The sequence below is a fragment of the Plectropomus leopardus genome, chromosome 10, assembly GCF_008729295.1.
Source record: "Plectropomus leopardus isolate mb chromosome 10, YSFRI_Pleo_2.0, whole genome shotgun sequence".
NCBI classification, from domain to species: Eukaryota; Metazoa; Chordata; class Actinopteri; order Perciformes; family Serranidae; genus Plectropomus; species Plectropomus leopardus.
This window is the reverse complement of record NC_056472.1, coordinates 24,041,065-24,062,832: the sequence shown is the minus strand read 5'-3', so window position 1 is coordinate 24,062,832 and position 21,768 is coordinate 24,041,065. Positions and strand designations below refer to the sequence as shown.

At 40.3% G+C, this 21,768-nt stretch overlaps 1 protein-coding gene across 1 annotated transcript in view; it reads left to right on the top strand.

Moving 5' to 3' along the window:
• Positions 1-1,785: 1,785 nt before the first annotated feature.
• il1rapl1a (interleukin 1 receptor accessory protein-like 1a) overlaps positions 1,786-21,768 on the top strand; it is a 206,747-nt gene continuing 186,764 nt past the window's right edge. Inside the window, exon 1 of the mRNA XM_042494889.1 lies at positions 1,786-1,867. Within this exon, the coding sequence (XP_042350823.1) occupies positions 1,786-1,867 (82 nt within the window). The remainder of the gene's footprint in view (positions 1,868-21,768) is intronic.

The following is a 21,768-nucleotide window of genomic DNA, read 5'->3' as shown; positions in this document are numbered from 1 at the left end:
CATCAGTACTGTAAATATGAACCTGCTGACCAAAGCCAGCAAACTTAGCTTAGCGCAAAGACTGGAAAAAGGGGGGAAACATCAAGCCAGGTGCCTATCAGGACCTTTGAAGCTCACTAATGAACATGCTAGGATATATCTGGTTTGCTTAGTCTGTACAAACTGAACCAAGCAACCAGTAGATACTCCAGGAATTTACTCGCCCATACCATGAAATAGTGTTAATTTTTTGGCTTTAGAGGTGCTGGTAGGTGGATTTTGTCACCTTCAAGCAGAACCAGGCTAGCAGTTTCTTTCTGTGTCCAGTCTTTGTGCTTACATCACCCCTTGGTTTGTGGGATACGATTTTGAGGCCTCAAACCTCTGATTGGTACCAATTCAGGTTAAATCCATCCATGCCAAATGTGGGTACATGGGAGTACATCAGGGTGAGCTGGGTTTAGACAAAAGTGAAGCTCCCCAAAACCTGGCAGTTAATCCATGGAGCTCCGAGGCCGGCTGTGCTGCTGGGTTCAACTTAAGAAAGGAACTGGAAGCACTACAAAGCTTGTGAAGCTAGTCGCTCTGTCCGTCACTTCGTCGGCCACTCTATTGGTTAGTACTGTACTACTAAAGGTACTGTTGGGTACTAGTACTGAATTCTAGGTGCTTGAATGACTGGTATCATCCCCTGAATCTAAATGAATAGGGAAAATTAGCTTTAGAGACCAGGACCGTTTTTTGTAAGAGGCTCTTAACCTGTTCTTCTATAGTTGAGTATTAAAACGCGAGTCTACAGGGACTCCCTTTGAGGAAGTGAAGTTTTTGGCACTCTGGCACTGGCTTCAGTTTACAGCCTCAGACGCTGCTGCTTAGCTGACCAGCTTCAGTCTGTAGCTTTAATGTAGAGACATGAGAGTGGTATCAATCTTCTCATCTAAGTCTTTGTAAGTACATGAATGAGAGATTTTCCCAAAATGTTGAACGTTTTACACTTTTATTAACTTCTCTTTCTACTTTTGATTTGTGGCTTGTTTTGTCTGTTAGATGATGGTTGAATTTGAAAGATATTGCCATCGGCTAGCACTAAAACTAATAAACTGTTACTTTGATGAGTGTATTCTTTTTTTTTTATTAAACATCAAATTTATACAGCAGCACTGGCGCTATTTCAGGAGCTGGCTATTAGAGGGTAATTACTACATGTTAGATTATGTCATTTACTCAGAGAAGATGAGAAGTGGAGAACGAGTCACCTCCATCAATTAATATGATATATGGGTCGATAAGGGATATGGGTGGGATACTTGCAGCATCTCCACGAGTCACAAGGTGATAATTTGAAATTTCTTTCAAGGTCTCCAATGTTTTTAATGAAGCTGGCGACTTAAAGTGCTGTTTCTTACACATGTAATTATTTCTTTATTGATTCGTCAGCATCTTAGGGAATGGTTTCTCATGAAATATATCCCTGCTATGATAACTCGTCTCAATTGCAATCATGAGAGGAAATCATTACAAGAAAGACCCCCAGGGGAATGTGCAAAATGCTATGATGTGAGTGTCCAACTGTGTATTAGTGTGTGTGGGCTTGCAAATATTTGCAGTGTGTGTGCTTGCTTGCTGTAGTGTTTGGGCCGTTACAGAACATCCCTCCACGCTGACACTTACTGTTGTCTAGTAGCAACAAGGAGGTACTTGATCTCGTGTATAAGCACTGACTGATCACTCTCTTTCTCTCTCTGCTGCCATCCCTCCTTCTCTCTACCCGTGTCTCCTCCTCCAGGCTGTGAGGACGGGGGGAAGATGAGACCTCCCAGCCCTCTGCTGATCCTGCTGTACGTCACGCTGTCCAAGAGTTTAAAGGTGGTCTCCAAGAGAGGCTCAGGTATTTAACACATCCCTTCTCTTGTATGTCTGAAACCTGTGCATGCACCCACTGTGTGTTATTTCAATGACAGTTTTTTTATGTATGTGTGCAAGTGTGTACCAGCCTGATGTCTGTAGTTATTAGTTGCCGTCAACAATGGCGTCACCATTGATGCAATTTGGAGGCTTCACTGACGTAAATTAATAATGTTTTTGCTCCTCTTTTATTAACTTCTGTCTATAAAAAATATACATAGTCTAGATGTTAAATCAAGATGTTAAATTAAAGACTTCAGATGCTACGAGAAAACATTGCTGTCTCACTAGGTGCGTTTACATGGACCATAGTATTCCACTAGTCGTCAGGATAATAGCCCATTTTGAATAAAAATACATCATGTAATCACATCGATATGGTTGAGAGGAGTGCTGTAAACCTCAGAACATCCGTTCAATTGGAAATTATTACTGCCGGGGGCTGACCCCATTGCTTCAAAGCTTTATGTGTTGCCATGGTAATCGACGCCAGTGTTCTCAGCGCAGTCTTCAACCCTTGCTTCAAGTATTAAATTGGATGTCTGACGAGAAAAGGTAACAGCTGAGATCAATTTTGACAGTTATTTGGAACTGTCAACTGCAGTGAAGCACTTGCTTTGCATCCAGTGATGAGGCCCGACCTGTGGCGTTCTGAATCATTAATAATTCAATCCAATTCAATTCAGAAGCATTGCTTGCAATAGTCCACCTTCCACCTCCTCTTCCCCCTCTCTATAACTCTCTGTCACACACACACAGACACACACATACAAACACACATACACACAGCAGTGCTAAGACAAAGCAATGTTCTGTTATATACAGCAGGTGTAAGCACATTGCTCAAGTCAATGCTTGCTTATATTCTGATTAAATGCTTTGGGGCATGTAAACACATCTTATAGGATCACTTTGTTTCCTGGCCATGTTAACAGTGAAGTTGAAATCGGACTGAAGAAATATCCATGATGTAACCTCAGCTACTATTGTGTGTTACATTCTTTAAAATAATACTGTTCAAAAATATGATCAAGTAATTGCAAGGAGGATGTCTGTCCTACATATGTGTGGGAATGACTCACACAAGAACATGGGAGCGCCATTGACCAATTTAGATATAACTGGCAATTTTTTTCTTTGCCTGTGTCTTAAGTGAAGAACGTGAATTAATGAAATGATATACACTGTACTTCTCAAAATTAGCTAGACTTACCTCAATCTGGCGAGAGTGACAGCTACCAAATGATCCAATTGCTCACTGACTGGGTCACCAAGGGTTACTGCAAAACTCATTTTGGCTCTAAATGCCAGCAAATTGAGCATCAATTGTGAACAAATGCAAAGGTCAAAAGAGAAAATGGAGAGCAAAAAGATTGAAGGTAGAAGCTTTTCATGACAGGAATACATATAGGCAGTCAGGTGGTCACTTAAAATACTGTGAGGACAAGTTGCCATTACAGAGAAAAAGCAGGGCTTGTGCATTATAATGTACCCTTTGCATACGGTATTCAGATACTACTTTATTACTACTGCTTGGTTTGTTGAAAAATGTCACTTGGCAGGTAAATTTATGTCAGATAATACTTGGTATGCCTTTAAATGCATACAGGAATGTGCACATTTGTGTGTGTGCTCATGACACGCTGAGTTTATGTCTCTGTGTGTCTGGGTGTGTTTGTTCTGCAGACATGAGTGGGCATGTCTGAAGATTTAAGGACTGACCTTTAGATAAAGGTTTTATATTGAAGGAAGCACACCCACCCGACAGACACAAGCACAAAGAGCAGAAGGGCAACTTATCAATGAATAATGTGCTTCAGCCTGCAAAGAAGATGGTCAGTGACACAGAATACAGACACACTTATCCATGCAGCTACTGAACAGAAAAAAAACACATTCAGGAATCAAACTTTAAAATGTACTGTAGGGTATTCACAGGGGCTAGTTGGTAAAGCACTCAGGATTGTATTGACTTAATAAAGACTTATTCAGAGCAATAAAAGCTCTTCAAACCAGCAGGCTTTATGTCTGTCAGTTATCTCTGCCACTAACAGGAGAATAAGTTTACCTAGTTTATTTAAAAAGATATATTTGCACAATCGACTCCTGTTTCATAACTGTATGCAAACCATTCCTCTTTCCTCTGTGGAGCAGTTGATATCTGAAAAAGGAAGTTAAATAAAGTTAAATTTTAAAGTTAAATTTAAAGTTAAATAACAAATTGTCCAACTGGTCCAGTATTGAGCACGACAGGCTGCTAACTCTTAAAGAAATGCTTATATTGTCAGTGTGCATTCACAAAAAGTGCTTGTTTTTGCCTCTGACAGGCTCTGATTGTTATTGTAAGGGTCTAAAACATGGAAAGGATCCATACAGAGATAGACCTTTTTGTTTAAAAGTAGGATCCTTTTTGCTTTGCTCTGAAATCACCGTTGCCAATTCCACCAGATTCCATTTAAATAAACCACAATTTTAGTGTGTGTCAAGCCAGCAAAAGTGAACCAAGACAACTTTTGTGAGTTGTATTTTGTTTCTGTTGACTGTGAATGTAGTGTGATATACAATGATAAAATTACTGTTTATTTGAATGGAGTTTGGTGGCGATAGCCAATTTGGGCAGTCATCTCTGGTTAAACAAAAAGCATCTTACTCGTTAACAAAAAGGTCTATCTTTAGGAATCCCTCCTACAATGTTTTCAGAAACATAGAATTACAATCTGAGCCTGTCGATAGCAAAAACAAGCACTTTTAGTGGATTGACGGCGCCCACATTGCCCCAGTGTTTGCAGTGCAGCCTGGTGCACTCTGTCAATCCTGGACTAATATAAAAAAATGTTGTTACCTTTAGCCATTCAGACAAAAAGACATGTAGAAGACCAGGCTGAAAAATACAGAACTTAGCCTTAAATACTCTCTGTTTGGCTCAATATACTCCAAACCTCCCTGTCCACTTGTCCACCGTCCTTTAATTATCAACCTCCAGCTGCTATTAAAAGACTGATAAAAGTAGACCCAAGTACTTTTCTGTTGTAAATCTATGTTGTTAAATCTCCCGACCGCCTGTACATAGACAACAAAAGGAGTTGCTTTTATTGTCCTCAAAAGACTACACGAATAGATAATACATAAACGCCTGATGTTGCACTGTAACTAACTGTTCAAGATGGTAATCATACCTGTAATTAGCTAAAATAGAAGGTTTGACACAAGGTAGTGAAATCAGCCTGTTAGCCTTATCAGACCCCTCAGACTGCTTAAAAAGATCAATGAAACATAATTGATTAGGCAATTTTGTTGTCTGAAAATCTTTTGCACAGTTATAATCCAACTAAGTTACAGTATATGATGGCTTTGGTTATTTAACTGTGAAATAGGCTTTCGCTCTTATAGTTATAGGATAAAGTAACACAATGAGAGCCAAACTTAATGGAATTTAACTTGGTTTCTCTTCAAGTATTGAGCTGTCTTTAATAGGTAATTGACTGCTTGTGCGCACGTGTGTGATTATGGGTTTCTTACGTACCGTATGTGCCTCCACACGTGAGCCCCTGTGTGGTAGTTTGCTTCGGTCTGTGGAGGATTTCCATATAGATCAGAGACAGGACAGCTCATCAGATCAGTTAAATCAAGTTGGTCCTCTGGGTCCCCCGGTCAAATATTGATAGCTGTAAAGTCAATATTACCCCCCAACGGAGGGGTCAAAGGTGACGCAGTGTCACAGGGCAGTTTGGCTATTTAATGGCACTTTGAAAGGCTCCTCTGTCTGACTTGAAGATTATAAATGGAGGCATGTTGAGAAACAGACAAGCTCACATTGAACTTGTAATCTGGGACATGGACCCTCTTTGTCTCTGTCTGTCACACATATACACACACACACACACACACACACACAGGGATAAAAACACATACTATGGCCTCAAACATTCACATTTACATGCACATATTTAAATGCTCCCTGCATTGTTTCTTCATATTTTTTGTTTGAAAAAATGCTTCAGAGGTGGCAACCTAACACGCCTATGTTGTAATTATTTGTTTGTATGAATTGAAAACTTGATTTACAGCGGCTTGAAGTGCTTGAATTTTGTGGGTAGAAAATAGAGACCTGGAATACCTTTAAAAAAACCCTTTTTGTCAAATTGCTGAAAAAGTCCTTGAAATTCAAATGAACCACATAATGCTGTAAATAAACAGCTATGTTTGTGATTCTGTCTATATCATAGACTGTTTAAATAATATAGGTTTATTGCAACTAGCCAAAAAAGGACACATCTCCCCCTGCCTTGGTGGAGTCGGATATACTTCCCTCATTAAATCAATTCTCCCCCGGTGCTTGTATGCTGGGACAAGGACAGTAGTCCAGTTTAATGGCCTAATCGAGCTATAACCGTAGCTTGACCAAACTGCATGTAAATGTACTGAATGATGCACCTATATAATAGCTCCGCTGAAAACTGAAAATGAAACCTAAATTCCAGCTGGCATCATTTCTTTGTGCTTTTTTTTCTGGACGGTTCTATGACACTCAAATATTTTTTTTTGATGATTTTATACAATTATGCCTAAAAGAGGGTGAAAAGTACCCCTTCACTCAAAGGGGAGACATTTAGCATATTTATTTACTTTTAATGAAAAAATATTTGAAAATCAAATGTTTTTTTTATGCTTAAAAGTGATAATGTAGTGCTTGAAAAAGTCATTGAATTTATGTGTGTATGAACCCTGGATTTAGTAATTAAGTATCTTGAGTATTAAATGTCTTTTACATCTGTCCTTTAAAGTTCAAGAAAGCACTGCAGCCTTTTGTCAGTGGAGACATTGCAGGCGTTTTGATTTCAGTATTGTATTTTGTACTTTATTAAATTGTGCTGCCTTGTTGCCATGTGTCAAATTAATTTTTCTGCCTTCGCTTTCTCCAGTTCTAGTCTCTGAGTAATTGAACAGAATGAAGGTTTGGTGTCTGTTAAAGATGAAATCCGGTGGTAAAGGAGATTAATTGGTTGATAAAGTCCCCAGTGGGTGATTGTTTTCTGGTTCAAAGGTTTGGGATATTTGTCTTCATGTGCTGGGGATGAAAGACATGGAGCAGCTAGACTCTCATGACTGCTATTAAATTAACTTCAAATGACCACCTCTGGCTTCTTACTTGCTCACAGGTCAAAGTCATTTAAAGGTAGTTATTATTACGATTGAGTCCAAACCAGAAATTGTAACGTTCTAAAGTTGGAGACAAAGAGGAACTCTTGTTTGGATTGCTGCTCTAATGATTTGTTTGTTGTGAATTTGGTGTCAGATGGGAATACTCTTATTGTTTCCGTAGGATTGTGAGAAGAGTAGGGAATTTGATTCCACAACCTTGAATAGTTATGGGCAAAGGGATCTGCTACAAGGGCTTGATTAGCCCTCAAGAGACACTGGATATAAAGCAGCTATTCAATTGATTTTCCCAATGTCCGGATGGGATTCCCAGAGTTTGTAGCCCTCCAAAATCTGACCATTATTTAATATAGGGTTGGCTCTGGCCTGTATTACCTGGACTAATGAGTTTCCCAAAGGTGTGGAGGCTGCATGTGTCTCTTATTCCCTCATTGTTTGCACCACACTTGGTGCTGCTCATGGTTTTAATGACCAGCTAGCCTCCAAAGAATTGGCTATCAATTGGGATAGATTGCTGTTTTTGGTTCGTGATGTTTGTTGCGGATGCATGTATGAGCTGTTCGCACACAGGTCATGTTTGACCCACATCTTGGACTGTGTGTGCTCTGCTGCTGCAAATGAGGGTTTTCACCCCGGGCACTCTGCTCAGTATGTCTTCTCACCTCGGTGCAATGGTAGAGTGGGCTGACCAAGGCCGAGCTGACACTGCGTGTGATTCACTCGCAGGGACTCTGGAGCAGGTCACTGACAGGGACAAGCTGTCGGGGTCCATCCGTCAGACTCATATTGTCTCCTTCTCGGTCCAGCCCAGCCCAGTCAGACTTGAGCGGGCCTGTTCAAGCCTTTCTTCCAGAGATCAGTCCATAAAGACCGGGTATTAAATCAGACAAGGCAGGGACTCTTTAACTGTGGTCTCAGTCCGCTCGCAAACCCAATTACCAGTTTGCAGCAGGCTGAAAGCCACACTGAAGAATGTTAAATATGGGTACGAAGAAAGCACAAAACCTGGTGGTCTGCGCACCAAAACACAATAGCATGTCAGACCTTGTTAAGAGCAAGAGAGTTAGAGATCAAGAAGGCTGCATGCAGAAAAAATGGTGTTTAGAAGTGTTGCTGAAAGCATAAAGGGATTAGATCAACAGTAAAGGAATATATGACAGTACAGATCAGTCAGTCTTTTATGAAGTAAAACTGTCAGCCTTTTTGACAGTGACTTCTTGTCTTGATTAGATTTTTGAGTCAACTGAATGATGTCTATTTCTGTGGCTTCTCAAAGACAAAATAAAAGGTTTGAAGGCATCATTTGGACTGTGAGAACTGCACACAGGCATCTCTAATTTATTAGCAAGATAGTTAATTGATTGTAAAACAGACATCTGTAATTTATTAGCAAGATGGTCAATTGATTAAAAAGCAAATAATGGATTGATTGATAATGACAATGCTGTAATGGTTTAACATCTTGTGCATGTATACATTAGGCTTGGGTAATATCTCATTTTTCATACTCCTCACCAGGATATACAGTAACGGTATAGGTTTGCGGCGCTAACCCCCCAAACCCCACCTACTAATATATACACAATAGAAACCCACAAAATGTTGAGAAAAGTAATATTCTAACGCCTATTTACCTTCTGAAATAGAGAAATACAGCTATATACCTTTTGAATAGCACTTTTTCTCTATCAGGAAAGACTGACAAGGCTTAATTGCCTCATAAAAAAACACTTCATTTGAACTCAACAAAAACAAATAGGACTCACCCAAACCATCTTGTCCACTGCGCCAACAATCACCAACGCTAGTTCAGTACAAATAAATCCTTAATTCACCAAGTTAGATGTAAACAAACATGCCATTATTCTCCACGGTCTCTCTCTGCTGTTGCTGGCCGCTGGCTGTCTACACTACTGTAACTTATCCCTCCACCATTAGGTGTCGTGGTGTTGTTTAGCTCAGCTGCCTGTTCCACCAGAGACTGGAGACTGAGCTCTGGTGGTGCATGCTGTGCACTACATACAATAAGTGTAAGAGAAAGAGGAGCACCTGTATTTATGGCGGCATTAATAAGCATACCTTTGGGATACTGTGATGCTGCCCAAGCTTTGTATACAGAACAAATAAAACATGCGTGGCTGATGAGGGAAAATTAATTCTACACAACACACTGGGAAACGGGACAGAGGAATATCCCTACCAGATGATGTGTATTAACCCACAATGACACACATGGGTGGTGGGTGGGCTTACAAAGAAGACAATGGGTGTGTGGGTGATACATCATATGCTGTCGGTGCATTTTGCCATTTAGATGTCCTCACTGGTGAAGCATTGGCCACTTCATCATCTGCTGTCTTTCCTGGGAATAAACAGCTTCCAGTTTTGTGTCCAGTGCAGGATCTGGAGCAGGTCTGGAGCCAAAGCAAAAAGCTAAATAAGAGCCATTCTTCTGTGGATCCTGTAAAAGACCTGTTGGCACTGCTCTGTCCACTGGACTGAATCTGAGTTTCAGCAGAGATCAGTCAAGACAATTATTAGTGTTGGAAGTTGAGGATGAAGTGGCAACAGTAACCGGTCAACCGAATAAGCTATTGTTCCTCTTTAGATTCAGACCTGAGGCAGACAACATCTCCCCAGTCTTCTCAAACACACCTGCTTTCAACCTAATATCCCACAACTTCACACTTTTTGGGGTTGAGTCCTGACTGCCATAAGGACAAAGGACACCCTCTGTATATGCTGTGCCCATTAAGTCAAAATGACATTATCCATAGCTGGCACATCATTTGGATGAACTTTAGTGCCAGTGGCACCAAATGTGCAAGAAACGTCACTGCGCGGATGGGCAGAAAAAATGAAATCATGCTGTAGATTTGAGTTTTTAATACACTGCCCCCTGCATTTTAGGAGTATTTCAGCTTGCTTTAAGGAGAAACCTTCACGGAGTATGTAAGCCGATAAGATAATAGCTCATTAGGAGAAAAAAAAAACAACATATGTAACAACAGTGTGTTTTACAAACACAATATGTCAATATGGTGAGAGACGTATTGTTTTCTTGCCAGTTTTAGTGGGTTTCTGTGCCTCATCATGTACACAGAGGCTGAACACTGTACTGGAAATACCTGCCCATCAATCAATGTCACCTGGTCAAAGGTTGAGTGTAGTGTGTCATCATGAGAATCGTCCACAGCTGCCAAGTGTGTGTTGTCTTTTGCCCCAGACTCACTGCCAGCACATAAAAAGACAATAGCCCTGATTACAAATTGCGCACAGCTGCGACTCTGCACCATCACAGCCTCTACTGTCCCGTACAGAGACAAAAAATAAAACCACCACATGAACACTTTGTCCATTTATGCACTCCAAATGTCATGAGAGAATACACATCACTAAACACATCCAAGGCCTGCTGACCGGTCTGTTAGCTGGAATAATGGCTCTTAAACACAGCCTGCAGGGATGAGTGAACATGGTGCAGTGGGAAACAATGCTCTGCACTCGACTCAAACAAAAGAATGAGAGTTTCACTATGTCTTACATTTAACCCAGGAGAGGCACTATCTTAAAGATAATATGTGGAGTGCTTGACTTTATTCAAAGTGATTAGTGATTCTACTTTAAAGGTACGATATAGTAAAATGAAAGCCGCTTTGCAAAAAATACACAAAATTAGAACATGCTAAAACTCTGAAATTGATCATAAGCATGTCTTTTAATACAAGGACTATTACTGGATTAGGGAGGTCAGATTTAGTTAATTTGGCTTTTGGCTTTGATTGGTTCAAAAATGGTGCGGAAACAGGAATGAAACTTCTACCATGTTGGTGGAAAAAGGATGAAGGTGTGTGCTGTGTAGTAAACTGAAGAGTAGCAAAATTAACCTATAGACCAACATGCATAACAGGTCAAAAATATTTTTGGTGGTTAACTGATTAACAGTTAACCACTGACATTCCTGTACTGGACATATCTAACATCTAAACTTTTTAAGATTTGTTTACTTCCAGACTGTCAATAGAAATGGCAGAAAAAAACTAAAGCTTATTTTCTTTGATGGTCAGTTAAAACAAATGTTTGTTTTTTTTTTTTTTGTTTGTTTGTTTTTTTCAGATTTTTGTTCTTAACTCAAACTCTGCAGCGATGTAGAATGAAAATGAGCCTCTAATTCCCATGTGCAAATCAACTTTAAATTGGGCCTTTCAAAGAGTGTTATTGTAAAAACAGATAAGGCTCAAAGCTGCAGAGAGCGGTACCAGCTGTGACTGCTAGTCTAATGTAGCATAGTGTCCCAGAAGCCACTGCAGTCAGCTTGCTGTCTACACACTCTGATATCACAGGGCATTGCTACCCAATGATCCCAGCAGGATATATCAGTTATGTGCGTGTGTGCACTGCGTGATTGTATTCATCTGAAAGTTTCTCCGTGTGTGACTTGTGATATCCCAACCTTGGCCTCGTGCTGTTTCTCTGAGCTGGGATAAAAACGATACAGCCAATATTCTAGATGACTCTGCAAAGTCCCGCTTCAAATCCCTGATAAGAGCCCGTCATGGATAACTGTAAATCTGACATGGCCCCAAGGCAGTGTGGGGGATGAAGTCCGTGGAGCTGACGCCTGAATAACCTCACGATAAGTGCGGGGACAGGAACACAAAATCCAGTCAGTTAATTTATTTGTCAAGGCGCTCTCCTTTCATTTCACAAATGATACTGGTGCAATTTCCCTGACACTCCAAACCTGAAATGTGCCTGTCTATACATTTTCTCTGTCAGGCAGATGGGCTAAATGACCCGCACAAATAAGACATAGTGAGACCTTGTCTCTACTTGTCATGCCTGTCTCATACCCCCGAGGCTTCCTAGATGCTTGTGCTGGAAACGAGTGTAACAGTTTATTGACAGATCAACTGTCCACTTTGACATCTATGCACACTAATGTATGACTGCAGCCAGTCTCAAGTTAAACGATTGATCACCCTGAACCTTCAGCTTGACATATCTAAAATGATGCTCCCCATCCTAGAGTAGTTTCATTCCCAGCCTTGCCTCATCTTTTGCATCGCTGTACTAAGTCCATTGCATTTGATGCTCATTAGCGATGCTGTACTCGTCCTTGGTGCCTGTTTTTTTGATGGGTGCCACCAAGCAGGAATATTTAACCAAGGATGTATTGATGATAAGTGGAAAATATGGCCAGCTGTATCGGCCCACAAGACATCAATATGCAAACAAGCCCGCTATAAACATGTTTATAATCCTACTGTTTTTGCCCCTCTGATAAAAACATATCCACTTCTTATACATATGCATATATCCACATACATGTACACAATAGAGAAACAAACACAGGATGTGTTTTATACACCAGACAATTTTGTTTATTCTTTCCCGTTGGCTCCCAACACACACAAATGCACTACAGAGGCTGTCCCGGCCTGGTCAATACCTCTCTCTAAATGATGAGGAATGGCCTGCGCTGCAGTAACACTGTGCTGGGAGATTGATCACATGCAGACTACTGGAGATTAAATGGCTTTCTTGTGGAGAGCCAGACTGCCCCTGGTTGGTGCATTGTGTAGATAGGAAGCCTGCCTTTTTTTTTTTTTTGCTCGGTTCACAACAGCTGCACAGCCTTAGGACAGAGCATATGCAAGCAATCAAGCTATAATGCATTGATTTTTATAGGAAGGTAGAGTGGTTTCATTGGTCTGCATCATCATTTTGCCTACTGAAATAAAGAACAAGAAAGTTGTCGATTGTATCTTTTAAAGACTGGAATTATTTTATAGGTTTTTGCCTCTGTTGTAGGCAGCCAATGTCTGGATGTATGGAGGCAGAAGCGCCTCAAAAATATTGAGGATTTCTAAATGTTTCCAGTGTTGCACAGTAATCATGTGTTTCCATCAAAATTTGCGAGTGTATTAGGGTTTTTTAAACTCAGGAAAATGCCTTAAAAATAGGTGACAGACAGTAGCAGAGTATGCCTTTGTTTTTAATGTCACAGACAGGCCGGAAAACATGTTAGTATGTGATAGAAAGCAGCATGGAGCCCAGTGAAAATTTTAAGATGGGTTTGGTTTTGTTTTCTGGTCTTGTGTGTTTTTTAATCATTCTGTGTACTACCTCTAAATTCAGACATTTTTGTGGGTCTGTGTATACAGCGAAGCAGAACTCTTGATGATTTCATTAATTCTCTTGGCAGCAGTTTGTGAGGTTTGAGTCGTAGGGCAGAGAATTTTTCAGTCATCAAAGAACAGATTTGATCTGATCAGATCAACAGATGAGAGAAGCAGCTGCTTTAGAGGCAAGAGAAAACAAACTTTTTGTAGGAGCTACAGTGTGTATTAGGCCTCTGTTGTTTATTTATTATTTAGTGACTTTCATATCCGGTAGTTGTAATTGGCACTGGGGTGTGATTTTGCATGATTTACCTGTTCACGCCGTACCTGGCAGCACTTAGACAAAGAGGGTGAGTTTGGGTGCGATATTTTCTGTAGGCCATTTATATCAGATTTTATCTTGTTTTACTTTATTTACTTAAGTCTAGTTACCAGTCTTTTATTTAATAAACCACCATAAAATGCATCTCTGGACTCAAAAATGAGTTTCTTACAACAAGTCTACTTAGCCTCTTAACAGCTTTTTCATTGATAGTTGTCGCTATGTTTTTAGACCAAACACAATTAATGATTAAGTTTAACTTTCACTGTGCCTGGCGCTCTGCTGCTCCATATGTGCAAAATGTACACTATGTGCTCTGAGAGAGTGGTGCAATGGATAACACAATGGTAAATATATCCCAAAATTTCCCTAATGAACAGCCCAGCCCCAAAAATATAAAATCCATACATGGCGGCTGCTGCCTTGATTGTGATGGGCCGCTGCAAATATATGAATGAGTGGGAAACCCTGATGTTTGATCGCTGCTTGGACAGAGACAGAAGGATTTTGTGTCGGTGCAACACTGCATTGTGCTGGCAAAAGGTCCATATGCACAAAATTTGCAAAATTTGCACATCCACCTAAGTGTCATATTTTCAGAACTACCGATCAGAACTAGAGCTGATATTGAACTGTGACAATTGGAGAGTCACCTGAGATTGTAGATTGTAACCTTTCCCATAATTACAACAGCCAGATGTTACTGAGGGTTTTTTTCCAGTGGGAAAGGGGGTTGGGAATAAGACTTTAGTGGAGGGCCAGGTAGAGGGTAACCCTTGAGAAACGACTGTTAGTGGCTTATATACAGCAAGTCCTTAAATCCTCTCGCGGTTTCCCTTTAAAGACATCATAGCCGAGGATATTACCGCTCCCTTTAGTTAATGTATGCTCAGGAATATTGCATGTATGTGTGTGGTGTGTGGAGGACAGTGGCCGTATATATCAGGGTGAACACATGACTAGAAAGACGTGCCTTTTGATATGTGTGCTGGTCTTCACTGATAATGAAGCAATTATGCCGGGGGAATCACTCATGTTTGTGGCAGAAGTACATTTATTATAAATTTAGCACAGCAGATGCACTTCTGTAAGAGTGTGTGTTTGTTGAAGTGAGTGGGTTTATGTGTATATTCTACAGAAATAGACTACCAGGTAATTAAATGTTGGTAAATGAGCAGAGGTGCGAATACATGCTTTTATATGCATCAAGGCAATTTATTCCACATTAAATGGTTGTGATGTAGTAGAAAAGTGTATGTGCTCTGTGTGTTAGTGTGCTGTAATGTCTTATTTCCCAGAAGCCTTTAGTATCTGTTAAATGTTTGCTCTCATGTTGATCCTGATGGATTAAAAATTCCCTCTCAGTGTTTTCTGTTATATTGGACATAACCAGTGATGGAATAAGTCTATACTACACAGTAAAAGTCTACGCACTGCAGTGTAGAAATACACTGAAATACAATTCCTGTGTTTTAAAATTTACTGCAGTAAAGGCGTGGATGCTCTACCAGAAAAATGCACTCAATTATTTCAAAGTAAAAGTAGTAATCATAGAGATTGGCCATTGTAATTTCTTTTTATTTTAATATTTTTTAAATTATTTTTACTGATTCACTGACGTGCAGACGTTGTAACATTGCAGCTGGTCAAGGCTAAGTTTGCCTTGACTGTATAGTGTGAGATTCTTTAATTAATAATGCAATTAATAAAGGTAATGCCTTATGAGCATAAATTTATCGGTAATTGCCAGTAAATAGTTTGCACGGGGATGCTTTGCTAGCTTGAAAAACACTTGCACCAGAGCATTATCAGCCATTTGCACAAGTTTTGAGCTGTAATTTGGCAGTAAATTAGAGGCAGGTTATTAATAATAAACTGATTTTTGGCCCTGGAGCCATGTTTTCTCCATTTAAGAATTTGCACAATTTTCTTACAACAGTTGGTTGTGTAGAAAACAGTTTAATCCTTGGAAAAAAAACAACAAGTGCTTGAAAAAGTGCTTGAAAGTCCTTGAATTCAACTCATCCCCATATGTACGAATCGTACAGCACTTGAGCTTTTGGATTATGACATACAGTTTGTGTGCTTGTTGTCATAACTGAGATGTCATTTGTTGGCACTTGGCATATGGAGACGTGTGTTTGATTGTTCCTTGACAGTGATTACATCAGATGCCTTTGGAAAAACCCAGAGGTTACACCGCAGGCAGCGAAAAAACAAAGACCAGTGTTCTAGAAACCCCTTCAGGCCATTTAAACTACAATTACCCACAGTCCTCTGCCATCTCCCTCTGTCAAAGTGATATGCACTCAGTAGCTGTTGTCAGACCTTTAGAAGCGCCGAGCTACAAGCGTTACACACAGCAACAAGCACTCACACACGCATCTCCAGTGTTTGTGTGTATCTATCTACCATCCCTCATTAAGCAAAAACTCACAAAAAAAGTGAGCTCCATGCTGAGAATGTGGGGGAGGAATCTGAGTACGTCTCCAAATGCTAATAAGAGGAGCCTGCTTCAACAGACTGCTTTGTCTTTCTTTGTATTTATCTGAGCATGTTTGTGTGTGGATGTGTGTTAGCATGTCTTTTTTTTGCCTTTGCAAAGGTAGGGCAAAATCGAAGAACAGTTTTTTTTTAACATATCATTAGTAGCCCAGTGCAGCCCCATCACCCTGACAACTACATCCTTTCCTTTCCCTTCTGCTTATCACCATAACAACTAATCTACCGTAAATAGTGCTGTCTCCCCGTCTGCCTCCGTCTCTCCTCCTCTCTCTGTTTCTCTCCATCACTCTTTATTCCGTTCGATCTTTTCTGCGGTCCTCGCCCTCCTTCCACTCCTCTCGTTGCCACAGCACCTCCCTCGTCCTTCACAGCCGCCGTTCTTTTCCACTCCTGTCTACTTGTTCTGCTCCCGAGTTCATTTTTCTGTGCCACTGCAGATGTGGGTGGTTCTGGTGACTGCACAATAACCTTTCTCCTGCTTCATGTTGTCAAGTGCCTGAGCTCAGATGGCGATCAATAAAAAAAGGCAGCTTTAACAAGTTATCCAGCAGACTCCCCGATCCTGTATTGATTTTATACTTTTTTTTTTTTAATAAAAAGAACTTTTAAAGACTTACTTCTTTGAACATACATACAGGGTGAAATCAGGTAAAATGGGACAAATAAGGTTTTCCACTTTAAATATTAGCAGCCAGTCACTTAACATGTTATTAAGTTCTTGCTACAAATGTGATTTATATGAAAATCATTTTTATTGATTTGAGATGACTAGTGTGGACTGGGCAAAGAGTAAAAAAAAATAAAAATAACTGGTCCAAGAACATGCAAGAAAAGCCATGTGGCATGTTGGTTTTCTCATGTATGGTAATAAGAAAACTGCAGCCAAAATACTGAAAGTATAACAGCAAAAATGATAGTAGGGTGTTACTTTTTGTGAAATGTTTACTTAAAATCAAAATATTTTCACATCTCTGTTTACTTTTTATGGGAAAGGGTTTTGAGTGAGTATCTGATGTATTCAGGTAGAATGGGACAAAACAATAAGCTAAAATGGGACATTTTTCTGAAATAAAGCATGTTTTTAGACAACCAGGTACCATAAAATCACGACTTATGCTTTTGTGTGCCAACCTGTCACATTACAGACATTTAAAGTATTTTAGTCAACTAAAAAATATTAAACATGATGCTGTGAGTCCATGTCAGCCAAAATACTGCACACACATGCATGTCCATTGTAGACAATATGGAACCAAGGAAGAAAAGTTGGACAATCTTTTTTTATTGAATTGCTGCAGGTTGTGATTTTATGAATAAATCACTGAACCAATAAAGTGATTTGACCATTTAAAATACAAACAAACATGATTGTACCATTTTACCTGAACACGTTATCATAGTGAGGTCAGGGTTCTCGATGTGTTTAAAGGTCAACAGTTTTGAATTTATTTTACTTAACAACTCTGGGTGTGACAATATTGCTATTCTTATTGAACCATTTGATACGGCGAGTATTTTACGCAGAGCAGAGTGGCAAGCTGCGTTTGGGACACTGCTGAGACGCTCTGAGGCGAGCCTGGTGGAACCGCAAGCATTTGCTAGAACGTCCGTGATTGACTCCGCGAAGCTCACAGACCCGGTGGAATTTAGGGATTAAGGTGGTCTGCCGAGTTTAAGGCGGTTTTCTAGGTAACCTACCAAAAAGTGTCCCAAATTACCTGACTTCACCCTGGATATATACAGCCTGTTTGAGTTTTTAGTGGAAGTACGTCTTTAGGGGATCAGGTCTTCCCTGTGTCTTTGTGTTTGACCTGAATGTGTTATTGACGGTGAGCCCGGCCTGACAACTTGATTGGCCTACTACGCTCCAGGATTAACTTGCCAGCCTGGCAGGCTTTTACAATCAAAGATCAAGCCAATGGGTCTGCGTGGCTGAGTAGCTCTGGGATTGACTTAACAGCCTGATGTGCTAATGCAGAGTTATCCCAAGGTTGAGCAGCATGGGAAGGACACACATGCTGTTTTGCAGGTCTATGTAGATCCACAATCTTTTCTACAGGCGCAGGACATTTATAAAGGTGACAGCAAACACTTATCTTGTGTTGAGGAAGTACTCCTGAAACAAAAGCTCCCTTTCAGTTTAATTCATTTTAATTCTTTTCTCTGCCTCTTTTGTTTCCCTTCGCCTGTCTCTGCCTCTCTTTTAATCACTGTTTGAAATCACTAATTATTCTGTTTTATTCTGTTTCCTTCCCCTCCCCTTTCTGCTTTCCCTGACTCAATCTTTTCATCAGCAGCATATGAGAGGTCACCTTTTGTGCACCTCTGCCCCATTTCCTGTGTTTTTTCATTGTTTGCATACCCCCGTGTTTCTCTCCTTTTGCTCGTTCCTTTCACTTTCTCTGCAAAGCTCAAGGGAAGCCCTCCTGGATCCCGTGTTACATAACCGCCTCCCCCTCACTCTCCTGGATGTGTAAAAAGCAACGTGAGTTTTAGAGGCAGTGGGAATATTGATAACATCAGTGCTCAGAAAATATTAGGTTTATCCCGCTAATGGACAGCCACTTCAGAGCGAGGCAAAGCCTGATTAACATCTTCTCCGATCACAGCCCGGGTTTGTTCCCTCGAGATTGACTGGCAACCATAGGGAAATCCCGAAGACACAAACAAGAGGGCGAGACACATGAATGGTGTTTGGAGCATACCACTTCAAATGTCACTTGAAAGGATTTTCTTTCAGGCTTTTTGAGTAGGCAGCTCCTACCAACCACACGTCTCGAACTCCTATAATGTCCATCCTCGAGCTGGTTCCCATACACATGCCTCAGTGGCTTGCTGTATGTGATGTTGTAGCCCGTGACGTCGGGGTTCTTTTGAAGCTAAGAATGCTCTTTCCCTCTCCGTCTCTTTCTCTCTCTGCCTTCATTAAGAGGTTGTCTTAAGCTACCCAGCTTAACGCTATTTACATTTTCATTATTCTAACGTTACCGGGAAGAAATGGCATGAAATCCAGCAGTGTTCAGGACATTAGACAAGCTTCATTCTCACAGCAAATGGATTTACATAAATAAAGAGGTTGATACATGGAAGCAGAGAGAAAGAGAAGACGAAGAAGAGAAGAGATGAGGCAACAAAAGATGAGGGGGGGGGGGGGTCTAAAATGGATCAAGAGTACAAGTTGCGGTGTGGGGGCAGGGGGCAGGAGAAGGGCTGAGGGAGGGAGATGTAAAGTGTTAAATGAGAGGGGGGTTGTGTCGGGTTCTCGGGCTGTATAAAGTGGGCTCTGAGGGACTGACAGAGGTCTTCTGATCCACTGCATGTGATCAATACAGCTCTGGATTCCCTCATTACTGGAACAGACCTCATTGTGTTTACCATACAATGGACTAGTGAGATCAAACTCTGTTCATGTGTATTTGTCAGCTTGTATGTGTGTTTGTGCATAATAAGGTATCTCAGATTTGGCCCTTTTTTCTCGCCCCTACGTGATTTATCTTCTGTTGAGACTGTTTCTGTGGATTTTTTTGTATTCACATTATTACAGACTCGTTCACCAAGTTATTATTATTTTAATTTGAATACAGTTTATTTGGCTTTACTTTAAATTTATTCAATTGTGGCTGCAACTGAGAATTATTATCATTTATTTTCTCAATTAATGGTTTTAAAATGGTGAAGTATGTCTTTCCTGCTCTCCCAAAGCCCAAGGCGATCTCTTTGGATGCACTATTTTTCCCAACCAGTAGTTTAAAATACGGTGATTTAATTTATTTTATTGTAAGACAAGAAAAATCTGCAAATCTTCCGATTTTAGACACTGGAATGATCAAATATTTGACCCCTTCCTGGCAAAAATAATTGGGGGCTGATTTTACTACGCTGTGGCATGTTATTTTTTTAAGCTGAAGGATATTGGGATCTTGTAAAACTAGACAAACTAAAGCACCATGACATGGTGACATGCTTGGTACCTTCAGTGTTCATTGTTCATTGAGGTTTTTTATCAAAAGCCAAATTATCCACATAGGTCTCTCCCTCCCCAAAATAATTGGACCTGTGATTAAACTGGTAAAAACATTTCCCTAAACAAGGACTCGCACCCTGTGTAGATATATATATATATGTCTCATTCTTAGGTAACAAAAACACAACCATTATAATTTTAAGGTGATTATAAACTAAAGAAAACATGCTTATTATATTATACTCCTTTTCTGCCTGTATATCTTCATAAATCCTTCACACTGGACCTTCAGCTCTCATACTGACATAATTTTCAACCAGCACGATATACTACAACAACATAATAGAATTCCTGAAATTCAGTTATCGCTTTTGGTTTTTGTGTGCCACCCAAAGATGTTCAGTGGCCATCCCTATGAAAACACTCCTGAGGGCGCCACTGGCAAGATGTCTTAAAAATGTATTCTCTTAACAAAATATATTCAGATTAATCTCATCTTGATTGATCGATAGATGAATCATTGCAGCTGTAGATTAAATAAATGTTTATTTCTTGACATTTATTGCCTCTGTGGGGTTACAGAGGGTTGAATGGGAGACTGATTCAGAAGTCCTGGTTGCAGCGAGATGTTTATTCATTTTCGTCCCTGCTTGTTTTTGTACGAAACATTCATAAATGTGGTAATCAGGCCAATGCTGGTGTGTGTGTGTGTGTGTGTGTGTGTGTGTGTGTTTTTCTGTCCAAGTCCCAGTGGTTCCTTCAGAATGCTAATGATAGATTAGCCTTAGAGGCTTCCTCAAGCTTCACCGATTTTCCTCTGGGAATCTCAGCCAATCACCGAGGGCATTTCTCCCTTTCAACCCTCTCAGTACACATTCCCAACCAATCTGACCCCGAGACCCTTTCTTCATACCAGGAATAAAGGCCCAACAATAACAGGAAAGAACTCAAGTTTCCCTTTTTTGTCTTCCTTCAGTTTTTTTTTCATTTAAATTTTTTCTATTTAAAAAGCCATTGAATCTCTCTCTCACACTTTGTTGGTGTTGTGTGTTCGGTGAACTCCTCACCCGTGAGCTCAGGGCCCTCTCAGCAGTCCGCGGTGAACTTGGAGCAGCAGTGGGAGGGAAAATGTTCAAAAGCGAGCCTCAGTGAGCACATCAGAAACAGCTCATTTTCTATAAGACTGCTCATTGTAGCCAGCTGCTACACACTGCGGTCTGCCTCTAACATATGCTATATAGTGATGTAATGACGGACTCTTATTGTAATGGTGAATGTAGAGTAGCATATCATGCACTCAGTTACTGGTTGTTACTAAATTCTCATCTTCTATTCTTTAGATATCATGAAGAGTGTTATGGGGGCTTTTGAATGACAAATTACTACATATTTTACCCTGAACAGGGTGTAACTTTGCCAGGAATGAAAAATTGCAACAGCAGAGTTCCTCCTCTCTGCTCACACAACGTCTGTCTGTTTGACTTAATCAGAGCTAGGGCTGCAACTAATGGAGAAGCACTGATGGTGAAATTAGTCAAATTGTCGATACCAGTGTTTTCTTGTTGTTGGTTGTTTAGCTTGTGTTGTTATTTTTGCCCCAAAAAACTGTTTTAAAGACACTCTGCCAATCATTACTCTACCTTTTAATGAGCACAACTTCATCATACATATGTATGAAGCATCCTTTAATATAACACTCTTTCTAGTAAAAAACATCTTCATGTGTCATATTTTCCCGTCCATTGTGGGGCAGCTGTGGTTTAGGAGGTAGAGTGGCTTGTCCAGCAATTTAAGGTGTATATGAATGT